This window comes from Rhodotorula graminis, assembly GCF_001329695.1.
Source record: "Rhodotorula graminis WP1 unplaced genomic scaffold RHOBAscaffold_2, whole genome shotgun sequence".
NCBI classification, from domain to species: Eukaryota; Fungi; Basidiomycota; class Microbotryomycetes; order Sporidiobolales; family Sporidiobolaceae; genus Rhodotorula; species Rhodotorula graminis.
This window is the reverse complement of record NW_017264929.1, coordinates 313,276-334,265: the sequence shown is the minus strand read 5'-3', so window position 1 is coordinate 334,265 and position 20,990 is coordinate 313,276. Positions and strand designations below refer to the sequence as shown.

General features: G+C 68.1%; 7 protein-coding genes across 7 annotated transcripts; 4 read left to right on the top strand and 3 right to left on the bottom strand.

Annotated features, from left to right (window-relative positions):
• Window positions 1-214: 214 nt before the first annotated feature.
• On the top strand, window positions 215-3,620 carry RHOBADRAFT_41377 (uncharacterized protein; the record flags this gene model as incomplete). Its single annotated transcript, XM_018413872.1, has 10 exons — window positions 215-409; window positions 545-1,070; window positions 1,224-1,799; window positions 1,860-2,179; window positions 2,253-2,522; window positions 2,588-2,635; window positions 2,714-2,977; window positions 3,051-3,104; window positions 3,170-3,439; window positions 3,522-3,620. The coding sequence occupies 10 exons, from the start codon at window positions 215-217 to the stop codon at window positions 3,618-3,620; spliced, it is 2,622 nt and encodes an 873-aa protein (XP_018273433.1).
• Window positions 3,621-4,080: 460 nt separating this feature from the next.
• Window positions 4,081-4,825, top strand: RHOBADRAFT_41376 (uncharacterized protein; the record flags this gene model as incomplete). Its single annotated transcript, XM_018413871.1, has 3 exons — window positions 4,081-4,341; window positions 4,438-4,620; window positions 4,697-4,825. 3 exons carry the CDS (start codon window positions 4,081-4,083, stop codon window positions 4,823-4,825), a joined length of 573 nt encoding a protein of 190 aa, XP_018273432.1.
• A 460-nt stretch (window positions 4,826-5,285) lies between these two features.
• Window positions 5,286-6,763, bottom strand: RHOBADRAFT_51245 (uncharacterized protein; the record flags this gene model as incomplete). Its single annotated transcript, XM_018415736.1, has 2 exons — window positions 5,286-6,664; window positions 6,734-6,763. The coding sequence occupies 2 exons, from the start codon at window positions 6,761-6,763 to the stop codon at window positions 5,342-5,344; spliced, it is 1,353 nt and encodes a 450-aa protein (XP_018273431.1). The 3' UTR covers window positions 5,286-5,341.
• A 5,471-nt stretch (window positions 6,764-12,234) lies between these two features.
• RHOBADRAFT_65976 (uncharacterized protein) lies at window positions 12,235-13,435 on the top strand. Its single transcript, XM_018418838.1, has 4 exons — window positions 12,235-12,412; window positions 12,492-12,815; window positions 12,881-13,218; window positions 13,290-13,435. Exons 1-4 carry the CDS (start codon window positions 12,350-12,352, stop codon window positions 13,306-13,308), a joined length of 744 nt encoding a protein of 247 aa, XP_018273430.1. The 5' UTR covers window positions 12,235-12,349; the 3' UTR covers window positions 13,309-13,435.
• Window positions 13,436-13,690: 255 nt separating this feature from the next.
• On the top strand, window positions 13,691-14,809 carry RHOBADRAFT_64476 (uncharacterized protein). The gene is made up of 3 exons (XM_018418493.1): window positions 13,691-13,914; window positions 13,982-14,083; window positions 14,160-14,809. Exons 1-3 carry the CDS (start codon window positions 13,810-13,812, stop codon window positions 14,175-14,177), a joined length of 225 nt encoding a protein of 74 aa, XP_018273429.1. The 5' UTR covers window positions 13,691-13,809; the 3' UTR covers window positions 14,178-14,809.
• RHOBADRAFT_51242 (glycosyltransferase family 8 protein) lies at window positions 14,457-17,587 on the bottom strand (the record flags this gene model as incomplete). Its single annotated transcript, XM_018415735.1, has 3 exons — window positions 14,457-16,635; window positions 16,700-17,045; window positions 17,266-17,587. 3 exons carry the CDS (start codon window positions 17,585-17,587, stop codon window positions 14,763-14,765), a joined length of 2,541 nt encoding a protein of 846 aa, XP_018273428.1. The 3' UTR covers window positions 14,457-14,762.
• Window positions 17,588-17,971: 384 nt separating this feature from the next.
• On the bottom strand, window positions 17,972-20,335 carry RHOBADRAFT_64475 (fumarase). Its single transcript, XM_018418492.1, has 7 exons — window positions 20,288-20,335; window positions 20,138-20,203; window positions 19,839-19,918; window positions 19,491-19,647; window positions 19,318-19,407; window positions 18,494-19,240; window positions 17,972-18,404 (listed from the first exon to the last, which is right to left on the bottom strand). Exons 1-7 carry the CDS (start codon window positions 20,306-20,308, stop codon window positions 18,078-18,080), a joined length of 1,488 nt encoding a protein of 495 aa, XP_018273427.1. The 5' UTR covers window positions 20,309-20,335; the 3' UTR covers window positions 17,972-18,077.
• Window positions 20,336-20,990: the final 655 nt, after the last annotated feature.

Below are 20,990 nucleotides of genomic sequence, written 5' to 3'. Positions count from 1 at the left end.
CGAGGCGACGAGACGGGCGAGGCGGTGAAGGCGACCTCGTGCGATCGGGCAAGGGGGAGCTGGGCTGGCTTGTACAGCTACTCGCGTAGACTGCACCGGTCCAATCGTCCTGGCTGAGCGAGGCGCGACGACGAGGTCGAGGTGACGACGCGAGCGCAAGCACCTCCTCCTCGCTCTCTCGCTCCGTCGCCTCCCGCTCCCACGTCGTCCCATGATGAGCTGGCTCCAAGGTCGCTTTGTCGGCCCGGTCGACCCTCCTCCCACCGCTCCTGCGCCGCCCGTCCAGCCGGGCGAGCTGCCCGAGACGGCCCCGTCGCCCGACTCTCTCGAGGTCGCCTCCTCGAGCGTCGCCCAGGACCCACCGCCCACGATCAAGGTCGCCGTGCTCCTCGACGGCGACGCAGACCTTGTCCGTCCCCTCTCTCGCAACCGCCAACCTAGCCGGACGACGGCCACACCGCTGACCTCGCTCTTCTCCTCCTCCCTCATCCCCCTCGTCTTTGCTCGCCCCTTCCTCCTCCCTTGCCCCGTCCTCCTCAAGCAGTTCACGTCGGCGTACCTCCTCAAAGGCTACCGCGGTGGACGCTCGGCCGCCCTCGACCTCCGCAACAAGGTCAACTCGCTCGTCCACAGCCGGTACCGCCACGTCGCAGGCCCGCTCGCCCGTCCTCCCGAGCTCTACGTCGTCGCCCAGTCGTTCCTCAACATGGCGGGCCTGTCGCATCACCTCCTCGGGGTCGACCTGCGCTCGTTCGCGCAGGGCTTCTCGTCGAGCGGGCTCGCCTTCTCGATGGTCGACGTCGGCTGCCAGAGGCAGGCCGCAGACGACGCCATCAAGGGTCACTTGCCGTTCCTTCTCGCGACGTGCGACGTCGTCCTCCTCGGCGGCAGCCACGACGGCGGTTACGCTGCCGACCTCCTGCGCCTCGACCCCGAGGTCCTCCGCACCAAGGTCCTCCTTCTGCGCACGACCGACTTTGCCGCCGAACGCATCCTCGAACTCGGTCTCGAGGAGGTCCGCTTCGAGGGCTTGTTCGACGGCACCGACCCTTCCTCGGGCCGCAAGCCGGGTGCGTCCTCTCGCTCTCTCACTCCCGCCCCTTTGCCCTTCCCTCCCTATCTTCCTCTCGCCCTCCCTCCCCCTCTCACTCTCTGTGTGCCCGAGCGTGCGCTCGCCACACACGTCCTGACCTCACCTCGCCGCTCGTCCCCCTCGGCAACAGCCTTCCTCACGCGGGCCTCGGCCCCGGCGATGCCCTTCTTCGCGCCAACCTCGTCGGCCATGTCGCACAGCGTCAACGCCGTCCGCAAGACGTCGGTGCCTCGTGTGCCCGGCGCGACGACGAGCGCCGTCAAGCCGCCTGTCCCGGCCTCGTTCTCGTCGACGGTCGCGCTCAGGCCCAGCGGCCTCGTCGTCCCGTGCACCTCGTCGCGCACGTCGGCCGCCTCGGCGTCGCAGCAGGCGTCGACGTCGACTACGCCGCCCGCCCCGACGCCTTACGCGCCGCTCGTCCTCGTCCTGCGCGACTTTGCGTCGCGCGGCCAGCGCCGCGTCTCGCGCCACGAGGTCGACGTCGCGCTTCGGGCGCGGTACCCGGCGCTCGGCGGGTACCTCAGGCGGTACGCGCTCGAGGCGGCGCTCAAGGGGCTCGTGCGGCTTGGCAAGGGCAAGACGGGCGAGGTCGAGTGGGTCGAGCTGGTCGAGGAGAAGGCGGGGCAGGCGGGTCAGGCGGTCCAGGCGGCGCCGCAGGTGGTGCAGGGCAGCAAGACGGTCGGTGGAGCTGGAGGAAAGGGACCAGGTGCGTCGAGAGCGCCGCACCTCCTCTCGAGCCGCCGCACTGACCCTCTTTACCCGGCAGTCGCTTCGACCTCGGCGCCGCCTGCTGTCGCACTCGTCGCCGCGTCCAAGCCCACCTCGACCGCCTCGTCTTCGACTACCGCCCCTTCGACCATCACCACCACCCACAAGCGCTTCCTCCCCCTCATCCACCTCCTCGAGTCGCAGCGCAAGGCCGGTCGCACGCGTCCCCTGTGCGCTTACGTCGGCGAGAAGCTCGCCAAGGCGTGCCCGGGCCTGTACGCGCACTTCACGACGTTCTGCCGCGAGGCCGAGCGGGAGGGGATCGTGAGGATGGGCGTCGGGGAGAAGCTCGGGAGCGAGTGGATCGAGTTGGTGTCCGTGCGTCCCCTCTTTCTCTCCCTCGCGGTCTTCTCGGTCGAGGCCAAGCTCACGCCTTCCTCTCGTCTCGCAGAAGACGCCGATGTCGAGGCCTGTGTCGAGCGCGCCGTCGGCATCGCCCGCATACACCATCCCGTCGAGCTTCGACCCGCTCGTGTCGATCCTCCTCGACGGCTCGTCGCCCGTGCTGCCCCGCAGCCAGGTCGAGGCCAAGTTCGACGCCCTCGACTCGAGACCGTACGAGCCGGGCAAGTTCAAGCTGTACGTCTCGCGCGCCGAGCAGGCGAGGGTGGTCGACACGGGCTCGAAGGACAAGGAGGGGGAGCCCTTGGTCAAGCTCACGGTGCGTCGCCTCTTTCTCTCGTTGGAGTCTTGCGCCGAGATCCTGACGACGTACCGAGTGCGCAGGCGGCGGCGAGGACGGCGGCGAAGCGGGAGAGCAAGCGGTTCGAGCCGGTCAAGGCGCGTCCTCTTCCTCCCTCTCGCTCCTTCCGTGTGACCCTCGCCCGGTCCTGACACTCGACCTGTCCACAGAACATGTCGAGCGCGGTGCCGAGCGCGACCGCGTCCTCGTCCGCTTTCGTCGTCCCGCTGGCCTTCGTCCCGCTCGTGTCGGTCCTGCGCAGCGTCGCGACGCCGACCGCGTCGTGGACCACCGTGGGCGACAAGCTCAACAAGGTCATCCCGACGCCGTACGAGACGGGCAAGTTCCGGGCATACGTCGAGCGCGCCGAGCAGGCGGGCGTCGTCGAGACGGGCAAGAGGGAAAAGGAGGGGCAGCACTGGATGAGGCTGACGGTGCGTCCTCCTCTCTCTCTCTCTTCCTCTCGAGCTCCACGAACAGTAACGACTGCCTTGAGTGCGTCCGCAGAGCTCGGCGAGGGCAGCGGCGTTTCCCTCGAGCGAGTTGGTCAAGCCGGCGAGCGTGCGTCCCGCTTTCCGCCTCTTCCCCTCGCCGGTGGCGTTCCTCACTCTCCTCTCGTACCCCAGACTACTTCGGCGTCTACTTCAGCGTCGAGCGCTGCCGACAATACGTCGGGCTTCACCATCCCGGTCGCCTTCCTCCCCCTCGTCACCGTCCTCCTCAGCATCTCGGCGCCCTCGCCGGCGTGGACCCACGTCGGCGCCCAGCTCAACCAGCTCAAGCCCCTCCCATATTTGAAGGGCAAGCTCAAGGCGTACGTCGAGCAGGCCGAGGCGGCGGGCATCGTCGAGACGGGCGAGTCGGAGGCCGAGGGGCAGCACTGGATGAGGCTCACGGTGCGTCCTTCTCTCTCCTCTTTCGCCTCTCTTCCCTCCCCTTTCCTCCAACAGTGAACTGACACGGCGTCTCTACCTGCAGGCTGCAGCGAGGGCGGCGGTGCAGTCGTTGTCGGCGAGCGAGGGAGCCGAGAAGGCCAAAGCTCCGGAGGTCCAGCCTGCGCGGCCTGGGTGCTGTTGAGGTGCGCCCACAGTCCTCGTACCGTCTACTCGAGTCGACAGTCCTGACATGCGCGTCGTCCCGCAGATGTGCGAGGTGGCAGGCGCCAGTTGTCCTCCTCGGCGAGAAATCGAGCTCCTGCAATCGTACTTGTCCGCTTTCTTTTGCCTCTTCTTCTCTGCGCCGCATCAGAAGCGTTTCGAGTGAGAGTCGAACGATCTGTCCTTGTGCTGTCTCGAGAGCTGGCGGTGGCTCGCCTCCCCCACGAGCGCGTCGCACTCAACTTGAGAAGGTCGACTCGGGTCCGCTCCTCGGCGAAGCCGGTCCGCACGACCGTGCTGCCTCCTGTTGCCGGTTTCGATCGACTCGGCGAGCTCTCGGAATGTCCGCGCCGTAACTAGCGCGCGGACTTTCCGTCGCCGCTGGCTCGAGCAGCGAGAGCCCGTTCCTCTCTTTCGCTTCCTGCAACTCTCGACCCACCATGACGAGCATCGACGATGTTGAGCTCCCGTTGACCGTCAAGCTCACCCCCACGCAAAACGGCCTCACCGTCCTGCTTCGGCTCATCAAGACGAGGAACGCGGCGACCCACAGCAACGTCATCCCTGGGCGCCACACTCTCGACAACTGGCGCACGAAGACGGTCGGCGCTCTCACCAAGGACTGGGAGCGGGTCGGAGCCAACCGCCCTCTGTTTGTCAAGGGCTTGGTCTGGTTCAACGCCAAGATGCAGCGAGGCGAGGTCAAGGACATTGGCGAAATGGCGCGTCCCTCTCTCCCTCGACTCTCTCCCCCTCTCTCTCGACAAGCGCCCTGACCTGGTCAGCCTGTCTTGCAGCCGCCGCTTTGGGTCATGCGGGCATGGCTTGCGTCGGAACACGGCCTCGAGCGTCACTGGGACGAGCGCACGGGCCGCTGGCTCGACAACCCGAACGAGGGCTCGGCCGGCTCGAGCGCGCGTCCGCAACAACTCGAACCGCCGTACGGCGGGCCTCCAGGACCTGGAAACCCTGTCATTCCTGTGCGTCCTCTTCTTTCGCCGTCACCCTGCCCGACCTCGTTCCTGACCTTCTCAAACGCTCATTTCCTCGCGACAGGTCGACTTGCCTATGCTGCGCTCGCTCGGCACAACGCCGACCCACCAGCTCAGCTACGGCGCAGCGAGGCACTACCGCCTCAACAAGCAGGCGTGGGAGGACGACTGGGCGAGCGGCCGACGCTGCTGACGTGGCACCGCCAGGTGCGTCTCTCGTCCTCTTTCTCGCCCCCTCCTTCTCACTCAGAGCCCTCAAGAGCCACTGAGTGACGTATGACTGACTGAGTAAGTCACACAGGCTGGCAATTCTCGCACTCGCCTCCGTCCTGTCCAATCTCGTCCTCGAATCCCTCCAGTCGTCCTTGGTCCCGGCTCTCCTGCAACTCAACGTCTCGTTACTTGATCGCTTATGCGCATAGGACGTCGTCTCGAGAGCCGAGAATGATAGAGAGCGAGCAGGAAAGCGTGCTTCGGCGGCTCGACGGCGTCTACCTCTCGTCCTCGAGCCTGAGCCGACGACGGGACTCCTGTAACAGGACGAGCTTGACTCTCTGGTGTGTGCGACGGCTTCGAGGGAAACTGCAAGCGTTGCAGCCGGTACCAGTTCTGCACTACAAGCCCAGTCCTGCGGAACGACCTCCTCCTCCTCAAGCGCTCGGCCCCGACCCTGGACACCCCGCCGTCCCGCATGCTTGCCGCCACCTCGTCACCAACCGCTGTCGTCGCTGCTGTCGCTGCCGGTCCATCCACCGCGTTCCAAGTACTCCTCCACCTCGTACCGGCGGATCGCGATCTGGGTCTCGATCTCGACGGCCTCGACGGCACCGCCCGAGAGCGTGACGCCGCTCGTCCTCGCCGTATTGATGAGCCGAACGACGAAGTTGCGCGAGAAGGTCGTTGTCCACTCCGGGAACGTCCACCGCTCGTTGTAGAGCCACTCCTCGATGAGGTCCTGCTCGTACCGCCGCGACAGGTCGTCGATGCCGCCGAGCGACGCGTGCACCTGGTCGAGCACGAGCGACTCGAGGTACGGGTGCTTGTCGACGCCGTCGATGAGCTTGAGGAGGCGCGACGCCGAGACGACCGTGCCGAGCTGGAACTCGAGGCGGGTGATCGGGAGCAGGCGCAGAATGTCGAACGAGGCGGCGTCGTCGCACACACAGCCGGCGCCGAGGATGAGCGTCTTGAGCTCCGACAGGGTCTTGAGCGACTTGAGCAGCTTCCAGCTGCGTCCCTGCGAGCTCGACGACAGGTGGATGCGCGTGACCGTGCCGAGTTTGCCGACGGCCGACAGGAAGCGCGTGCTGACGGGCGCTGTGTCGCGGCTCGAGATGGTGAGGTCGGCAAGCTGAGTGCACCGCTCGATAAAGTCGTTAGCGCCCAGGCTCGACTTGCAGTGGACGAGCGTGAGCTCGCGCAGCGCGGCGCACGAGTACGGGACGTGCTGCTCGATCTGGCCGAGATTGCCGTCTGCGACATCGAGGTCGAGGTGGAGCTTGTGGAGGCGGGCGAGGGCGCCGAGGCCGCAGAGGAGCGCCGGGTGGTACGGGTCCGACTGGCCGACGAGGTTGGCGACGAGGGTGACGTCCGACAGGACCGGCAGGATGGGCGCCGGGGCAGCGGCCGCCTGCTCGAGAAAGTCGCCGACGACCCGACTGCCGTGAAGCTCGAGGCGCTGCAACGACGGCATGAACGAGACGAGGGCCGGAGGAAGGCCGGCGGCGAGGTCGAACACGACGTCGGCAGGCTGGTCTTTGCCGGGCGCGACCGTGAACGACTCGAATGCGCCGCAGATCGACGTGCGGATGGCGTAGCTGCGGTGGAAGCTCGACAGCTTGGCGAGGTTGCCGATCTGGACGCGCCGGAAGGACCGGCGGCGTCGCTGGTCCCAGTAGCGCAACAGGTCGCGGCAGATGGGGCCCGACATGTACCGCCACGGATAGGCCATCCAGAAGATTATGTCGAGGAGCTCGACGGGGAGCGTGAGGAGCTTGGCCGGCTGCATCGACGGCTGAGCCGACTGGACGGGCTGCTGAAGTGAGGGTGTCAGAGCCGGCTGTAGGTCGAGGGGTGCGACGCGGGCAGTGAGAGGACGGACCTGAGTACTCGTAGAAGCCTCCGAGGCCATGTTCGAGGTCGACAGAGCGAGTAGTGAAGAGCGAGTGAGGCGGGGAAGCAACAGAGGCGAGCCCGGACGAGGCGACGAGCGAGAAGTCGGCCTCGTCGCATCTCTGTGAGCGCGCTGGACCGGGCGAGAGGTGCTCAAGAGTGTTAAAAGCCTGCCACCCTCTGCTGCTCATCCAAACGAGAGGAGAGGGCGCGCCCTCGCCTCATCAGCTCTCCTCATCTTCGAGGTGGGGTCGACTCTCACCGTCTCCTGTCACCCTTCCGACGCGGCTTTCGCAGCTCGTCTCGACTCAGAAGCGTCGACTCGCGCCAGTCCCGCCGCCTCATCCTCAACCAACGGCGCTGAAGCCTCGAGCAGCTACCGGCCTTTGCCGAGGGGGAGCCAAACCCCGAGCAGCTCGTGCGCCCCGCCCTGAGCCCAGCCCGTATCGCCACCAAGCCCAGCACAATCAGCTGCAGCCCGCCTCCTCGACCACCGCCATGGAGCACAACCCGCCCGCCGAGCCTCCTCCCCCGGCCGAGTCGTCCACGGCGTCGCACAAACCACCTCGCGCAAAGCGCACCTATCGCGCCTGCCAGCCCTGTCGAGCAGTACGTCCCCTCTCTCCCCTCTCCCGCCCCGAACGAGCCCGCCTCGCCGTCGTCGAGATCGGGCCCTTCCTGCCCCACCTGGCCGCTCACCCAAACCTCGGCCCTCCTCCCTGCAGCGCAAGCTCAAGTGCGACCTCGGTGCGCTCTCCTCTTCCCTCTCCCCCCAATCCCGAGACCTGCGCTGACCCGCTCCTCGACGCAGGCGACCCCGATGCCCCGTCCGACCCGCCCTGCCGTCGCTGCCGCCGCGAGTCGCGCGAGTGCGTCTTCACCGCCCGCGCCAACGCCAAAACGTACCTCGACCCGCCGGCCGAGCAGCCTGGAGCGCCGTACACGGCCGGCCCGCCTCACCACGTCCGAGCAGGGCAGCAGCAGACGTCGCCGTCCGTCTCGCCTGCCGGCGGCGAGATGCCCGGGCACGCGCACGGCTACGGCCCGCCGCCGCCGCCGCACGCCGCCGCGTGGAGTGTCGCGCCGTCGACCTCGCACCAGCCGTACCCGGGCCCGTCCGCGATGGGCGGCGGTCCCTCGAGCGGGCCGACGCCGCCGAGCGCCGGCTCGAGCTACCACCACCTGTACGGCCCGCCTGCGGGACCGCCCACGCCCGGCGGGTACGACCCGAACCGCCCGCACCTGCGTCACCTGTCGTCCAACGGCGCGCCGCCGCCCAACCTCGGCGACTCGTCGTCGCTCGCGCACCCGACAACGCACTCGGCCGCGTCGCTCGAGTCGGACGACGACGACGGGCACGACCGCCACCACCACGACGCCGACGAGGACGAGGACATGGCGACCGCGACGCCAAGTCGGCGCAACTCGCTCGTCGGGTCGGGCCAGCAGGACGGCAACGTGCTCCTCTCGTCGACGCTGCACAACCCGTCCGACGCCCTGCGCCTCCTCGCGACGGCTTCGTCGCTGCGGGCCCTGTCGGCCTCGGGCGATGCAGGCGCGTCGGCGGCGGCAGACTCGAGGGCGGCGAGCGCGGCGGGCACCGAGGGCGCCGGCGGGCTCAAGAGGAGGGGCAGCTCGCGCGAGAGGGCGCTCAGCGGGGCGAGTGCCGGGGCGGGAACGGGCGCAGCGGGTGCGAGGACGGGCAGCAAGGACAAGGGGAAGGAGAAGGCGGTCGAGGGCGAGGGAGGAGAGGGCTCCGACCGACCGGTCGAGGCCGGGTGGGAGAGGTGGGTCCCGGTCAAGGAGGGCATGGTGACGGTCGCCGAGGCCGTGGCGCTCCTCTCCTTGTGCGTCCCACTGTCTTCTCTCTCTCTCTCTCTACTCTTGAGTGAGCCACTGACGAGCTCGTGCGTCCGCAGCTTCGAACAGCACATGGCGCCGCTGTACCCGATCCTCTCGCCGCGCATCTTCACCGCCCCGCATCTCCCTCTCCTCACCTCGCGCGAGTCCCTCCTCCTCGCGTCGATGATCACCATCTCGGCGCGCTACTCGTCCCTCCCGAGCGCGCCTCGCGCCCGCGCCATCCACTCGAGCGTCGCCGACTACATCCGCGACGAGCTCATCGGCCTCCTCGACGGCTCGGGCGAGCTGCGCCACATCTCGAGCGTCGAGGCGCTCCTGCTCCTCACCGAGTGGCCGCCCATCACGGACGGCAGGAGCGCGCACGGGAGGGGGACGACGAGTCGGCTCGGCAAGAGGAAGCGTGGGTGGGGAGGCGGCGCGGACGGGGCCGACAGCGGCGACGGCGAGGAGAGCACCGACAGCGTCGAGGACGCCGAGGCGCTGCTGCGCTCGAGTGCGCAGTACGACGGGTGCGTCGCCTCTTTTCCCTCGTCGGGACCTTCTCAAAATCGGCCGACTGACCTCGTCTCGCCCTCGACCCGCAGCATGAGCTGGAGCTTCATCGGGTGCGCCGTGCGACTCGCCCAAGAACTCGGCATCCACAACACGTACTTTTTCGCGGCGGGCAGCGTCCGAGGGCCCGTCACCTGGCAGGAGGAGCGTTGTCTGCGCACGTGGATCTGTGCGTCCCCTCCTCTCCCTCTCTTTCCCTTTACGGTCCCGCACAGGGCTCCTGACGCATGAGACGTGCCCCGCAGACTGCTACAACGCCGACCGACACGTCTCGGTCCGCCTCGGCCGCAACACGGTCGTCCAAGCCTGTGCGTCCCGCCTTCGCTCCCTCTCCTCGCCATTCGCCGTCCTGACTTGCCTCGCCGCACCTCGTCCCTCGACCGCAGACATGTCGTCATCATGGTGGGAGCAGGTCACGTCGCACATGAGCCAGGGCGTGCGTCGCGAGGGCGCCAACGAGGTGTGGGCCGAGCGCTCGCTCCCGCAAGGGCTCATCGCGGCGCTCATGGGCACGATCCAGGAGCGCCTGTACCCGGACAAGGAGATCACGCGGTCGATGTTGCGCACGGGCCACTGGGAGAGCTTCATCCGGTCGCTCGACCACGAGTTGCAGATGATGCTCCTCAAGTCGCGCAGGGTCCTTCGTGCGTCGCGACGTCTCTCTCCTTCCTGCCTCCTCGCCGACAGCGAGGTGGACGGTGCGGCCTGCGTGACGTCCACGCACTGACTCTTCTCGTCCTTCGCCACGTCGTCGCAGAGCAAGGCAGCATCGAGTCGACGTTTCTCAAGATCGAGTTCGACTACCTGCGGCTCTACGGCAACGCCATCGCCTTGCGCGCTCTCCAGGAACGTCTTCGTCGTGCCGTCAAGGTGCGTCCCTCCCTTTCTCTCACTCTCCTCGTGCGCTCGAGCCTGTCGTCGAGCTCGTACTGACCCTCGTCCCCTCTCGACGCAGGCGCAAGACCTGTGGTTCGTCTCGCCGTCGCTCCTCAACCTGCAAGAAGGGCAGTGGGTCCTCGACGCGCTCGCCGCGGCCCAGTCGATCCTCGACCGCACGGTCTACTACCTCGCGCCAAAAGGGTACCTGCGCCTCGCCCCGTCGCGCATCTTCCAGCGCATCCTGTTCGCCGCCACGTTCCTCTTCAAGGCGCTCGCCGTCGGCGTCGTCGAGCACGGCCAGTCCAAGGTGCTCGACCTCCTCGACCAGACGATCTCGGTCCTGCACGCCAACGCCGTCGACCGCCAGCACATCGCCCGCGGCTTTGCGGCCCTCCTGCGCCGGCTCCAGGCGCAGTGCAAGCCGACGCTCCTGTCGCGCTTCGGCGTACGCGCCGGCGAGCACGTCAAGGGCGAGAATGGCGAGCCCGCCGCGACGCCCGCCCAGTCGCCCCACCCCGACGCCTACCCTGCCGCCCACCCTGCGTCCACTTCCTCCTCGGCCGCACAGCCCGACCCGTCACTCGCCCCGACGCCGTCAGCCGGCCCGTCGATGCCGCCGTCGACCAACAACACGCCGCACACGGGCTTTCACCCGCTCCCTCCCGCAGGCGCGAGCGCGGGCCTGTACAGCCCGGCACCGCCTGGGGCCGCCGCCGCTGCCTCGCACGGGCCCAACGGTCACGGTCACTACCCTGCATCGTCGGCGCCGTACCACGCGTCGCCCGCCACCGGCGCGCCGTACCCTCCCGGCGCGCACGCCCTTCCTCCGCCGCCGTGGCTCTCGTCGTCGATCGGCGAGCCGACGGCCGACTTTGGCGGCTTCAAGCTCGGCGACATCCCCGGTGGCGGCGGCGGTGGTCCCGGCGACGGCGGCGCGACCGACGCCTGGGCGTGGGACCCGGTCTCGACGAGCCTCGCCGTCGGCGTCGAGCAGGACTTGCTCTTCCAGAGCCTGTGGGGCAGCGGCGGTGCGGCGGCGGGACCGACGGGCGGGCTCGGCGACGACTTTGGGAGCGGCGTCAACCCGGCGCTGAACCTGTTCGACACGCTCATCACGATGGGCGACGGGCTGAACGGGTGAGCGAGAGCGAGGAGGAGGGGGACGAGCGGTGGCCAAGTTGGACCGAGGGGCGACGGCGGTGGGCTCGAGCATGACTTTCTTTGCCTCCTCGAAGATGTTTTCGACGCAGTCTTGTCGCTGTCGCCGACGTCGACGAGGTCTGCGTGTTCGAGGAGGAGGAGCGAGAGGTTGCGTCCTTGCTCTCTACTTTTTTCTCGCTGCGGCTGTGCACTCGTGATGCGCTCGATGTTGCCCTGTCTGCGCTGCACTGCAAGCCGAGCGAGACGATGCGAGAGACGCTGTGTTGGCCGAGGCGCCTCTGAGCTGCCCAGCTTCGTCGGTCGCTGCTGCTCGACGTCGCCCTCGCCCCCTTGCTGAGCGTGCGGCAGCTCGGCATGAGCTCGTCAGACTCTGCCTCGCGTTACATTTACCCGACCGGCCAGCGCATAGTCGTCACCACGCCGTGTAAGTCCCCCGCTCCTCCTCCTCTCATCAGGTCGATCCCTCGGGCCTCGCGAGCTGACTCGCCCGCCCCTTCGTGCAGCATGGGCCCGCAACCTGCCACCCGATGAGCTCTCGGACGACGACAACGACCCGCCGGTCCCCTCTCGCCCTTCTGGTGTCGCCCGTCGCCTGTCGTCAGTGAACCGCAGCGATGGCACCCGCTCCAACCCGGCCTCGACCCGCCCGAGCAACTCCAACTCGCCCTCAGTGCCCCTCATCCGCGAGCCGTCCGACTCGTCGCCGCCCTCGACCGCCAGACCGAGCGATGGCGGCTCCCCCTCGACCCCGCTCATCCAGCGCCCTTCCTCGTCCTCGTCTCGCCCTTCCTCGCCGGCCCACGAGGCCATCGACATGGGCGGCATCGCGCCCCCACCGCAGGCCCACTCGGCCTCGGCCCTGCACCGCCAGGGCAACTCGTCGGCCTCGGCCGCGGCCGACAAAGGGTGGTGGACGTTCACGCTCACGGGCAAGTACCTCGATCGCGTGCACGGCTACACTCGCCGCACCGACTCGAACGAGAAGGGCAAGATGCGCGACTACGACCGGGACGGTGGGGCAGGCGGCGCGGCGGGCGACGACGACGGGCAGAGCCTGAGGTCGATCCGGTCGCGGTTGAGCAGGCTCAGCCGGCGGAGCAGTCGCCCCGAGCCGAACCGCGACGTCGAGAAGCAGGAGTACCACCGCAAGATGCGGCAGAACATGTCGCTCAAGCTCGCACCGCCCAACGTCTTCTCGATCAACCAGACGACGGTGCGCTCCCTCTCTCTGTTTCTCTCTCTCTCCTCGTCGTGCGACTCTCACTGACCCTCCTTTGTTCCTCCACTCGCAGACACCCGGCTGGTCGACACCTTGGACGCCGTTCCGCCGCGAGGGCCAGGCGCAGAACTACCAGGACCCGTTCGACCTGTCGCAGAACGCGGCCGCGCAGCAGTCCAAGCGGTCGCGATTCGAGGACTTTATCCTGCAGAACCCGTTCTCGCCCCTCTTCATCCGCACCATCAACCTCGTCCTCATCTGCTGCACGCTCGGCCTCGCGGCGCACATTCGCGTCCAGGAGGTGCAGGCCAACGTACGCGGCGTCATCGGGACCTCGACCCTGTTCGCCATCGTCGTCGCACCTTTCGCCATCGTCCACATCTTCGTCACGCTCTACGTGCGTGCATCTCTCTGCCTCCTTTCGAGCGAGAGGCAGCGACTAACTCGTCCATCTCCTCGCAGATCGAGTACTTTGGCCTGCCGATCGGGCTGTGGGAGGTCAAGACCAAGATGATCTTTACCCTCGTCGAGCTCATCTTCATCTGCCTGTACTCGGCCATCCTGTCGCTCGCGTTCGACGACCTGTTCACGTCGTCGCTCCAGTGCACGGCGTACACGCCCTACGCCCGCTACAACGACGCGCCGGCCGCGACGGGCACGGCCAACGTCGAAGGGTCGCTCGCCGACTCGATATGCGCCCAGCAGATCGCCCAGGTCACGTTCATCACGTGCAGCGTCGTCTTCTACATCGTCGTCCTCGTCATTTCCCTGTTCCGCATCTTCCACAAGGTCTCGAAGCGGTCCGTCTTCCCTCTTCCTCTCTCTCCTTCTCTCGGACATGGTACTGAGGATGCGTATCTCCTGTTCACAGTGGCGGTCGCGACGCCTGAGCCAGTTCGCCCGATACCCCTCCCTAATCTCTCGTCCTCTCTCGTCGCAATGTTCCGCTCTCCCTCTCCGTCCGTAGCAGCCCCTCTCGTACCTTGTCGTGCCACTATTATGCCAGTCTCTCTCGCGCTCGAAGAAGGAGCCCGTCGAGAGATCGAGAGCTGCAGCGAGTTGCTCGCGCATCTGAGCCTCGCTCTGGCGCTCGCGCATCTGAGCCTCGCAGCGAGAAGGTCCGCTCGAGATTGAGCCGAATGGTCGCTCGAACTCGCTCTGCAGCTGCGCGTCCGCCTGCGCCCGCCTCGACTCCCAACCTCGTCGTCGACCCCGCCTCCGACTCTCCTCAACCCGACGAGCTCGACACGGCCTCGGTGGACAACAGGGTCTCGCGCAGGAGGACCAGGGAGGGTATGAAGCAGTCTGGAGGGCTGTCGTACAGCGGCAAGGGCCAGGAGCGCGAGGCTCAGAGTTCATCAGTCGCGGCGGACGACGACGACGGAGCGGCCATGCTGCGTTGCGGGGTCGCGCTCGTGGTCGCGTCGGCGTCGTGTTTCGCTCTCGGCCTGTGGAGCATGCTCGTCGGTCCTCTGTGCGGCCCGACCGGGATCACGGTGCGCTCCCTCCCTCTCCTCCTCTCCTCTCCTGCGCATTCTTGGACTAACAGCCAACTCTGTGCAGGTTCTCGACGCGCTCGTGCACGACACGCACTACAAGTACCTCGTTGTGCTCCTCGTGCCCGTTACCGTGTGCTTCGTCATCGTCAACTGGTGGGGGCTCAAGGTGCGTCTCTTTCTCTCACTCTCCTTTTCCCTCCTCTTTCGCTCCCCAGCGGACTCACACTCTTTCTCGCGCCCAGATCTTCCGCCACGCCTGACGTCTTTGCGACTTTCCTCATCCCGACCTTTTGCGCAACTTGCGCAGACCGTTCGCGGCGCGCCGGTCGAGGCGCGGCGCCAGCAGGTCTTCTTCCGCCGCACGGCCCCATCTCGCCTCGAGATGCCGTCAAGGACCGCTTCATCGTCCATCAAGCTCGGCGCAGCAGCTCTCGACACGATCCTCAGGCCCAGCCGCCATCCCGCCGCACCTCGTCGCCGCCCACTCTCTCTCTCTCTCCGTGTGGTTCAGGCTCTCTGCGACAGACGAGGAGTGCGAGTAGACCGAGAAGTACGAGTTGCATGCAAGTGCTAGAGCTGCCGAGCGTGCGAGTGACAGAGAGAGAGAGAGAGAGAGAGGGAGAGGGGGCCTAGAGAGGGAGAGAGCTGTATCGAGAGACGAGACCTGTATGGCGGAGAAGGGGCACGACGAAGGAGACAGAGAGACGACTGAAAGCGAATGCGCGAGAAGGGGGTGACTAGGGGTGAAAGAGGAGGGACGAAACACGAAAGGAGAGAGAGAGGGAGGAGGGATGAGGAAGACCTTTTGGTGGCGCCGACGACGACGCCGACGACGACGGTGGCGCTCAGCCCTGGTAGTGGCCCTGGTGCTGCTGCTGCTGCATGCTCTCCATGTTCTCGACAAACCGCTGCAGCGCGGCGAGGCCCTGCTGCTTGACGACGCCCGTGTCGGTCTCGGGGCTGAAGACCCTCGTCGCGCGCACGACCGGCGGGCCGTCGCCGCTGCCGGACCCGGTCGCCGTCAGGCGCGCGGCGGTTGAGTTGCGCAGCGCCTGCGCCGCGAGACGGGGCGAGAGCGCCGAGCCGCCAGGCGTAGTCGGGAGCTGGAGGCGGAGCGCGGGCCGGTTGGCGAGCTCGGCGGCCGTGGCGGCGGCCGACGACGCCGCCGACGACGATGAGGCGACGGGGGCGCCGAGGAAGGGGAGCGGGTTGCTCGCGAGGCCGGCCTGCGGCGAACGAGGCTGACGAGGCGACGTCGGGACGTAGCGCGAGTCGCGGCGCGTCTTCTGCGGCGACGAGGGCACCATGGGCGCGTCGCGAGGGCTCTTGGGCGGCAGGGCGTAGAACGACGGCGTGTCGGCGCCGTCGTTGCCGCCCTCGTTCGAGCTCGGCGACCCGCTCTTCTTGCCGCGCTGCAGGTTGGTCGGGTCGAGCTCGCCGGCCTGGAGCGCCTGGCGGAACTTGATCGTGATGCGGTCGATGCCCTCGATGTCCTCGTCGCTGTCGACCTCGGCGTCGTTGTCCTCGGCGTCGCCACCGGTCGCCGCCGACGAGGTCGACACCTCGGCGTCGTCCTCGTCCTCGTCGTCGCCGTCGCGCGAGCTCGCGTCGCCGTCCTTGGTGTACAGCGCGCCGGCGCTCCTGCCGCCCTCGACGCCGACCGCCGCCTGCCCCTGGGCGTGACCCGCCTCGCCCGCACGAGGCGCCGTCACGGTGCTCGCGCTCCTGCTCCTCCTGTGGGCCGGCCTCGAGCCGTGCGGCGTCGAGCTGCCCTCGGCCGACGCGTGCCCGCGCGTGCTCGCGCTCGACCCGCCGGCGCTCGCCGTCGGCGCGCCCGAGCTCGTGCTGCGCCCGCCGCTCGGCCGGCGCACATGGCGCTTGGCGAGCTGCTGCGCGTAGCGCGTGATGCCGGGGACCGTGTCCCAGGCGTTGCTGAAGTTGCTGCCGCCGGCGAACCGGAGCGAGGGCGCGCCGGTCGCGGGAGGCTCGTCCGAGAAGGTGCGCGTCGGCGCAGGAGGCGCGACCGGGGCCGACGACGACGACGAGGACGAGGTCGGCGCGGGTTGCTCCCAGGGGAAGACGGGGCGGATGAGGGACGGGTCGGGCTTGGAGCGCATGACGTCCTTGTACCAGTCGTGCGTCTCGCTCGGCGGCGGCGGATAGGCCGACGGCGGCTCGAAGCGGGCGCGCTGCTGCGAGCGAGGGACGCCGTCGTCCCACATGTTGGCCGTCGTCGGGATCGCGTCGCGCATCTGGAGCGGGCCGTCACGCGGCGGCGACGAGCGCGCCGGGTCCCACGTGAGGTGCGGCGGCGAGGGCTGGCGCGTCGAGCCCGAGATGGCGACAGGCCGGGACGGCGAGGGCGCCTTGACCGAGATGGTCGGGGTCGACGCCGACGACGAGGCGGCGGACGAGCGCTCGTCGCGAGGCGACGAGAGCGACGGCTTCGAGTAGGCCGGGAGGAGGGGCAGGCTCGAGAAGTCCTTGCGCAAGAAGCTCTTGGGCGGGACGACGACGCGGCCGGCGACGTCCCACGTCGACACGGTGCCGTAGTGGCGCTCGAACACGTCGAACCATTGCCCGACGAGCCCGTAGTAGTCCTTGCTCGCCGCCTCGGGGTCGTACGTCTTGCGCGAGCCGCGGTACCACGGCTTGTCGGCGCCGATGAAATGAAGGACCGAGACGTCTTGGCCGTGGCGCTTGTACGCCGGCGCGTAGCTGCAGGTGGACGAGAAGGTCAGGATGCGAGGGAGGGGCAGAACGAGAGAGAGAGAGGACGGACGTGTAGTAGGCGGACGGCGTCACGTTGAACGTGAAGCTGAGCCGGTGCCAGTCGGGGAAGAAGTCGTTGAGGAGGCCCTGGTCGCCGCCGTCCCACGTGCCGCGCGAGCGCATCATGTCCATGAGGGCGTCGAACGTGTCGAGGGCCGGGGTCGCGACGAGGACGCCCGAGTTGAACGCGTCGGGCCATCCCTGGTCGGGCGCGGCGGCGAACTGGTGCGGGAGGTGGAACAGGTGCGAGATGGGGCGGACGACGAGCGTGTCGGCGTCGAGGAAGATGACCTTGTCGAACTGGGTGAGGCGGAACAGGTGCAGCTTGGTGAGGGTGGCTGCGAGGTCGCGACGGCCTGCGACGAGGGGAGGAAGGACGAAAGTCAGTGCTCTGTTGCTGCTCGAGGACGGGCGTGCTCGACACGACCAGCGTGTCGAGCGAGGTGAGGACGAAGCAATCGATCGAGATGGGCGGGAAGATGAGCCGCGGGGGAGCGGCCGGGGTCTGGGGCAGGCGAGCCAAGGGGGGAGGGGGAGGGGGGAGGGTTGAGAGAGACAGAGCGACGAGGGACGCACCGAGGAGCTTGAGCTCTTCCCAGCTCTGGGTGACGATGCTCTCGACGCCAATGACGACGTCGAACGCCTTTGTGAGGGCCTGCACGGTCGAGTGGGCGACCGTGGCCGGGGTCGTGAGGGCGACCGTGGTCCACTCGCGCTCGAGCGGGCTCGCCGGCTCGACATCGAGGACCGAGTGGAGCGTGACGAGGGCACCGGGGAGGTACGCGTCGCTGGTGCACAGCGTCACGAAGGCGAAGCGAGGGGCCTCCATCGGGGAAGGGACGAGGTCGGCGTCGGGGGAGGCGAGGCAGATGGGGTTGGCGAACCTGTTTGCGCGCATGGGGCGGGGCAGCAGTCAGCTCGGCGCGGTAGAGAGAGGTGATCGACGGCACGCACCAGGCAGACCACGGCACCAAGAGCGAGAGCGAGCGAACGAGAGGGACGGTGGGGAGGGAGAGTCGCGAGCGAGGCGACCGTCGCCCAAAAGAGTGGGAGAGCCGCAAGCTTGCTCTGCGGGGGGCCAGCCGGGTCACCCACGGGTCGTGCGACTCGTTCACACCCTCGACGAGCGCGTCCTTGACCTGCTCACGCCCGCCGACCGCCGAGCGACAGTGCGACGCCGCCTCTCCTCGAACCGCTCGCTCGCCAAACGCGCTCAACTCTCTGCACGACCGCTCTCGAACGACGAGGGCGCAGGCGAGCTCAAGAGACGAGGCGCGAGAGAGAGAGGTCCAACTGCTTTTCCTTGTGGCACTGCGAGGGGAGAGAGAATACGAGACGCGGGTGGGGAGGGAGGTGGCAGAAGAGAGTCTAGAGGACGGCGGGAGCGTCTACTTGTCCGAGGGGCCGAGCATGAGCTCCGGGCGCACGAGGCGGTCGAACTCGTCCGACTCGAGGAGGCCGAGGGCGAGCGTCGCCTCCTTGAGCGTCGTGCCCTCCTTGTGCGCCTTCTTGGCGCACTTGGCCGCGTTGTCGTACCCGATGCGCGAGTTGAGGCACGTGACGAGCATGAGCGACTCGTTGAGGAGCTTCGAGATGCGGTCCTCGTTGGCGACGATGCCGACGACGCAGTTCTTGGTGAACGACCGCGAGCCGTCGGCGAGCAGGCGGATCGACTGGAGCAGGTTCTTGATCATGACCGGCTTGAAGACGTTGAGCTGCGAGGCGGGTGGAACGGGAGAGCGAGAGTCAGGTCCGTGCCGCCGCGAGAGGGAGAGAGAGAGAGTGAGAGAGAGACGGGGCGCACCTCGAACTGGCCCTGCGCGCCCGCCATCGAGATGGCCATGTTGTTGCCGATGACCTGGGCGGCGACCATGGTGAGCGCCTCGCACTGGGTCGGGTTGACCTTGCCCGGCATGATGGACGAGCCAGGCTCGTTCTCCGGGAGCGACAGCTCGCCGAGGCCGCAGCGCGGGCCCGACCCGAGGTACCGGATGTCGTTGGCGATCTTGTTGAGGCTGCACGCGACCGTGTTGAGCGCGCCCGACGCCTCGACGACGGCGTCGTGCGCGGCGAGCGCCTCGAACTTGTTGGGCGCCGTCTCGAACGGCAGGCCCGTGATCTCGGCAATCTTGGCCGCGACGGCGACGTCAAAGCCCTTGCGCGTGTTGAGGCCGGTGCCGACAGCCGTGCCGCCCTGGGCGAGCTTGGACAGGCGCGGGAGGACGTCCTTGATGCGCGCGACCGAGTTATCGAGCTGCTGGACGTAGCCCGAGAACTCCTGACCGAGCGTGAGCGGCGTCGCGTCCTGGAGGTGGGTGCGGCCGATCTTGATGATCTTCTCAAACTCCTGCTGCTTGGCGTACAGCGCGCCCTTGAGCTCCTCGAGCGCCGGGATGAGCGAGTTCGAGATCTCGACGACGGCCGAGACGTGCATGGCCGTCGGGAACGTGTCGTTCGACGACTGCGACATGTTGACGTGGTCGTTCGGGTGCACGGGCTTCTTCGAGCCGAGCTCGCCGCCGAGAATCTCGATGGCGCGGTTCGAGATGACCTGCGCGAGGAGGCGAGGGGGCGAGGGTCAGGTCGTGCGCTCGATCGAGGAGCGCGAGGGGGAGGATAGGGGCGCACCTCGTTGACGTTCATGTTGGTCTGGGTGCCCGAGCCAGTCTGGAAGACGACGAGCGGGAAGTGCTCCTGGCCGACCTTGCCCGAGATGACCTGCACGGCGGAGGGGGTGAAGTGTGTCAGTCGAGGCTCTTTCTCCCGGCCCAGCGACGAGGAGGGGAACAGAGGGAGCGCACCTCGTCAGCAGCCTGCTTGATGGCCTCGCCGACCTTGGAGTCGAGGCCGTACGTCATGTTGACCTCGGCGGCGGCGCGCTTGAGGACGGCGAAGGCCTTGATGAGCGGGGGCGGCATGCGCTCCGAGGGCCCGCCGATGTCGAAGTTCTGGAGCGAGCTGTGGCAGGGACGAGAGGCAGAGTGAGCGACCTGCGAGAGGGTGCGCGAGGTTGTTCCCCACACGGCCGCTCGAGGAGGAGGGGGGAGCCGTCCGTCCCGGATGCTGGCACCTCGAGAGCGAAGCCGGGAGGGTCCGGCTGCGGCGCGCGCGCTCGCCCACGGTGCGAGAGGAGGAACAGAGGAGCTCACCGCTGAGTCTGGGCGCCATAGTACTTGTCGGAGGGGACCTGGAGGTCGCCAAAGGTGTCGGCCTCGACGCGGAACTTGTCCTGCCCGGGGTGGAACGTGGGGCGGAGCGACATGGGCGTGCGGGTGTGGGCGAGGTACGAGAGGAAGTGGGAGGAGGTGCAAGGTGGCCGCAGTCAGCTTCGACGCGAGGATGTCGAGGGAGAGGGGGAGGAGCCGCCGGCCGGCGAGAGGGCAGCGAGTCCACCTCGCGGCCCGGCTCCCTCGCCCCGGGACTGGCTCGAGAGAGGACAGGGACGCACGAGGATGGCCGAGTACGAGGTAAAGGTCCGGTTGGCAAACGACCGAGTCGGGAGGGCGACCGCAGCCTGCGACGCTCGAGATTCCCCGAGGAGGTCCAGGATCAGTGACCGCGCGCGTGCTCGCAGGCTGAACGAGAGAGAGGGGCGCACCTTGACAGAGCGTGCGAGCATGGCGAGGAAAGGTACAGCAGGGAGGAAAGGCAAAGGCGAGCTGGAGGAAGAACAACCACTCGAGGTCCGGCTCTCGCTCGCCGTCCTCGTCGCATCGCCAGCCGGAAAGAACCGCGCTCTCGCTCTCGCTCCCGGTCGAGCTCTCGCACGCACGACGCACCGCATGCAGCGAAAAGACCACGTTCCAGTCACCGAGAGCTCGCCGAAACGCCGCCGCAACTTCTCAAAGCGCCGCCTGACCGTCGCCCGTCGAGCAGATCCCTCGATAAAGCCGCCGTCGTCGCACCCGAGACCTCGTTCCTCGAGCACAGTGTCCTCGACGTTCATGTCCGTCTCGCGAGCCTTGACCGGCCGCAGCTAGACGCGCCGAGCCCGTCTGCGCATGCCGGACGACCTTGCCGCGGCTCGTCCTCGTCCACCCGGCGCATGGCGGAAGGGCAGGACGGCGGCTCGGCGGCATGTCGAGGGGCATATAGGCGAGTCGAGTCGAGGTCGAACGGTCGGCGACGGCGAAAGAGCGTGCCGAGGTGCGCGAGTAGGGCGAGCCGCCAAGTCGAGGGACCAAAGGAGGGCCGGTGTGCACGAGGCGGCCGTCGCCTGAGGCTGATGTGTGTCGGCAGGTCGCGAGAGGCGACTGAAAGTCTCCAGAGCAAGCGTGCGAGCCGACTGTCCTTTTTTCGAG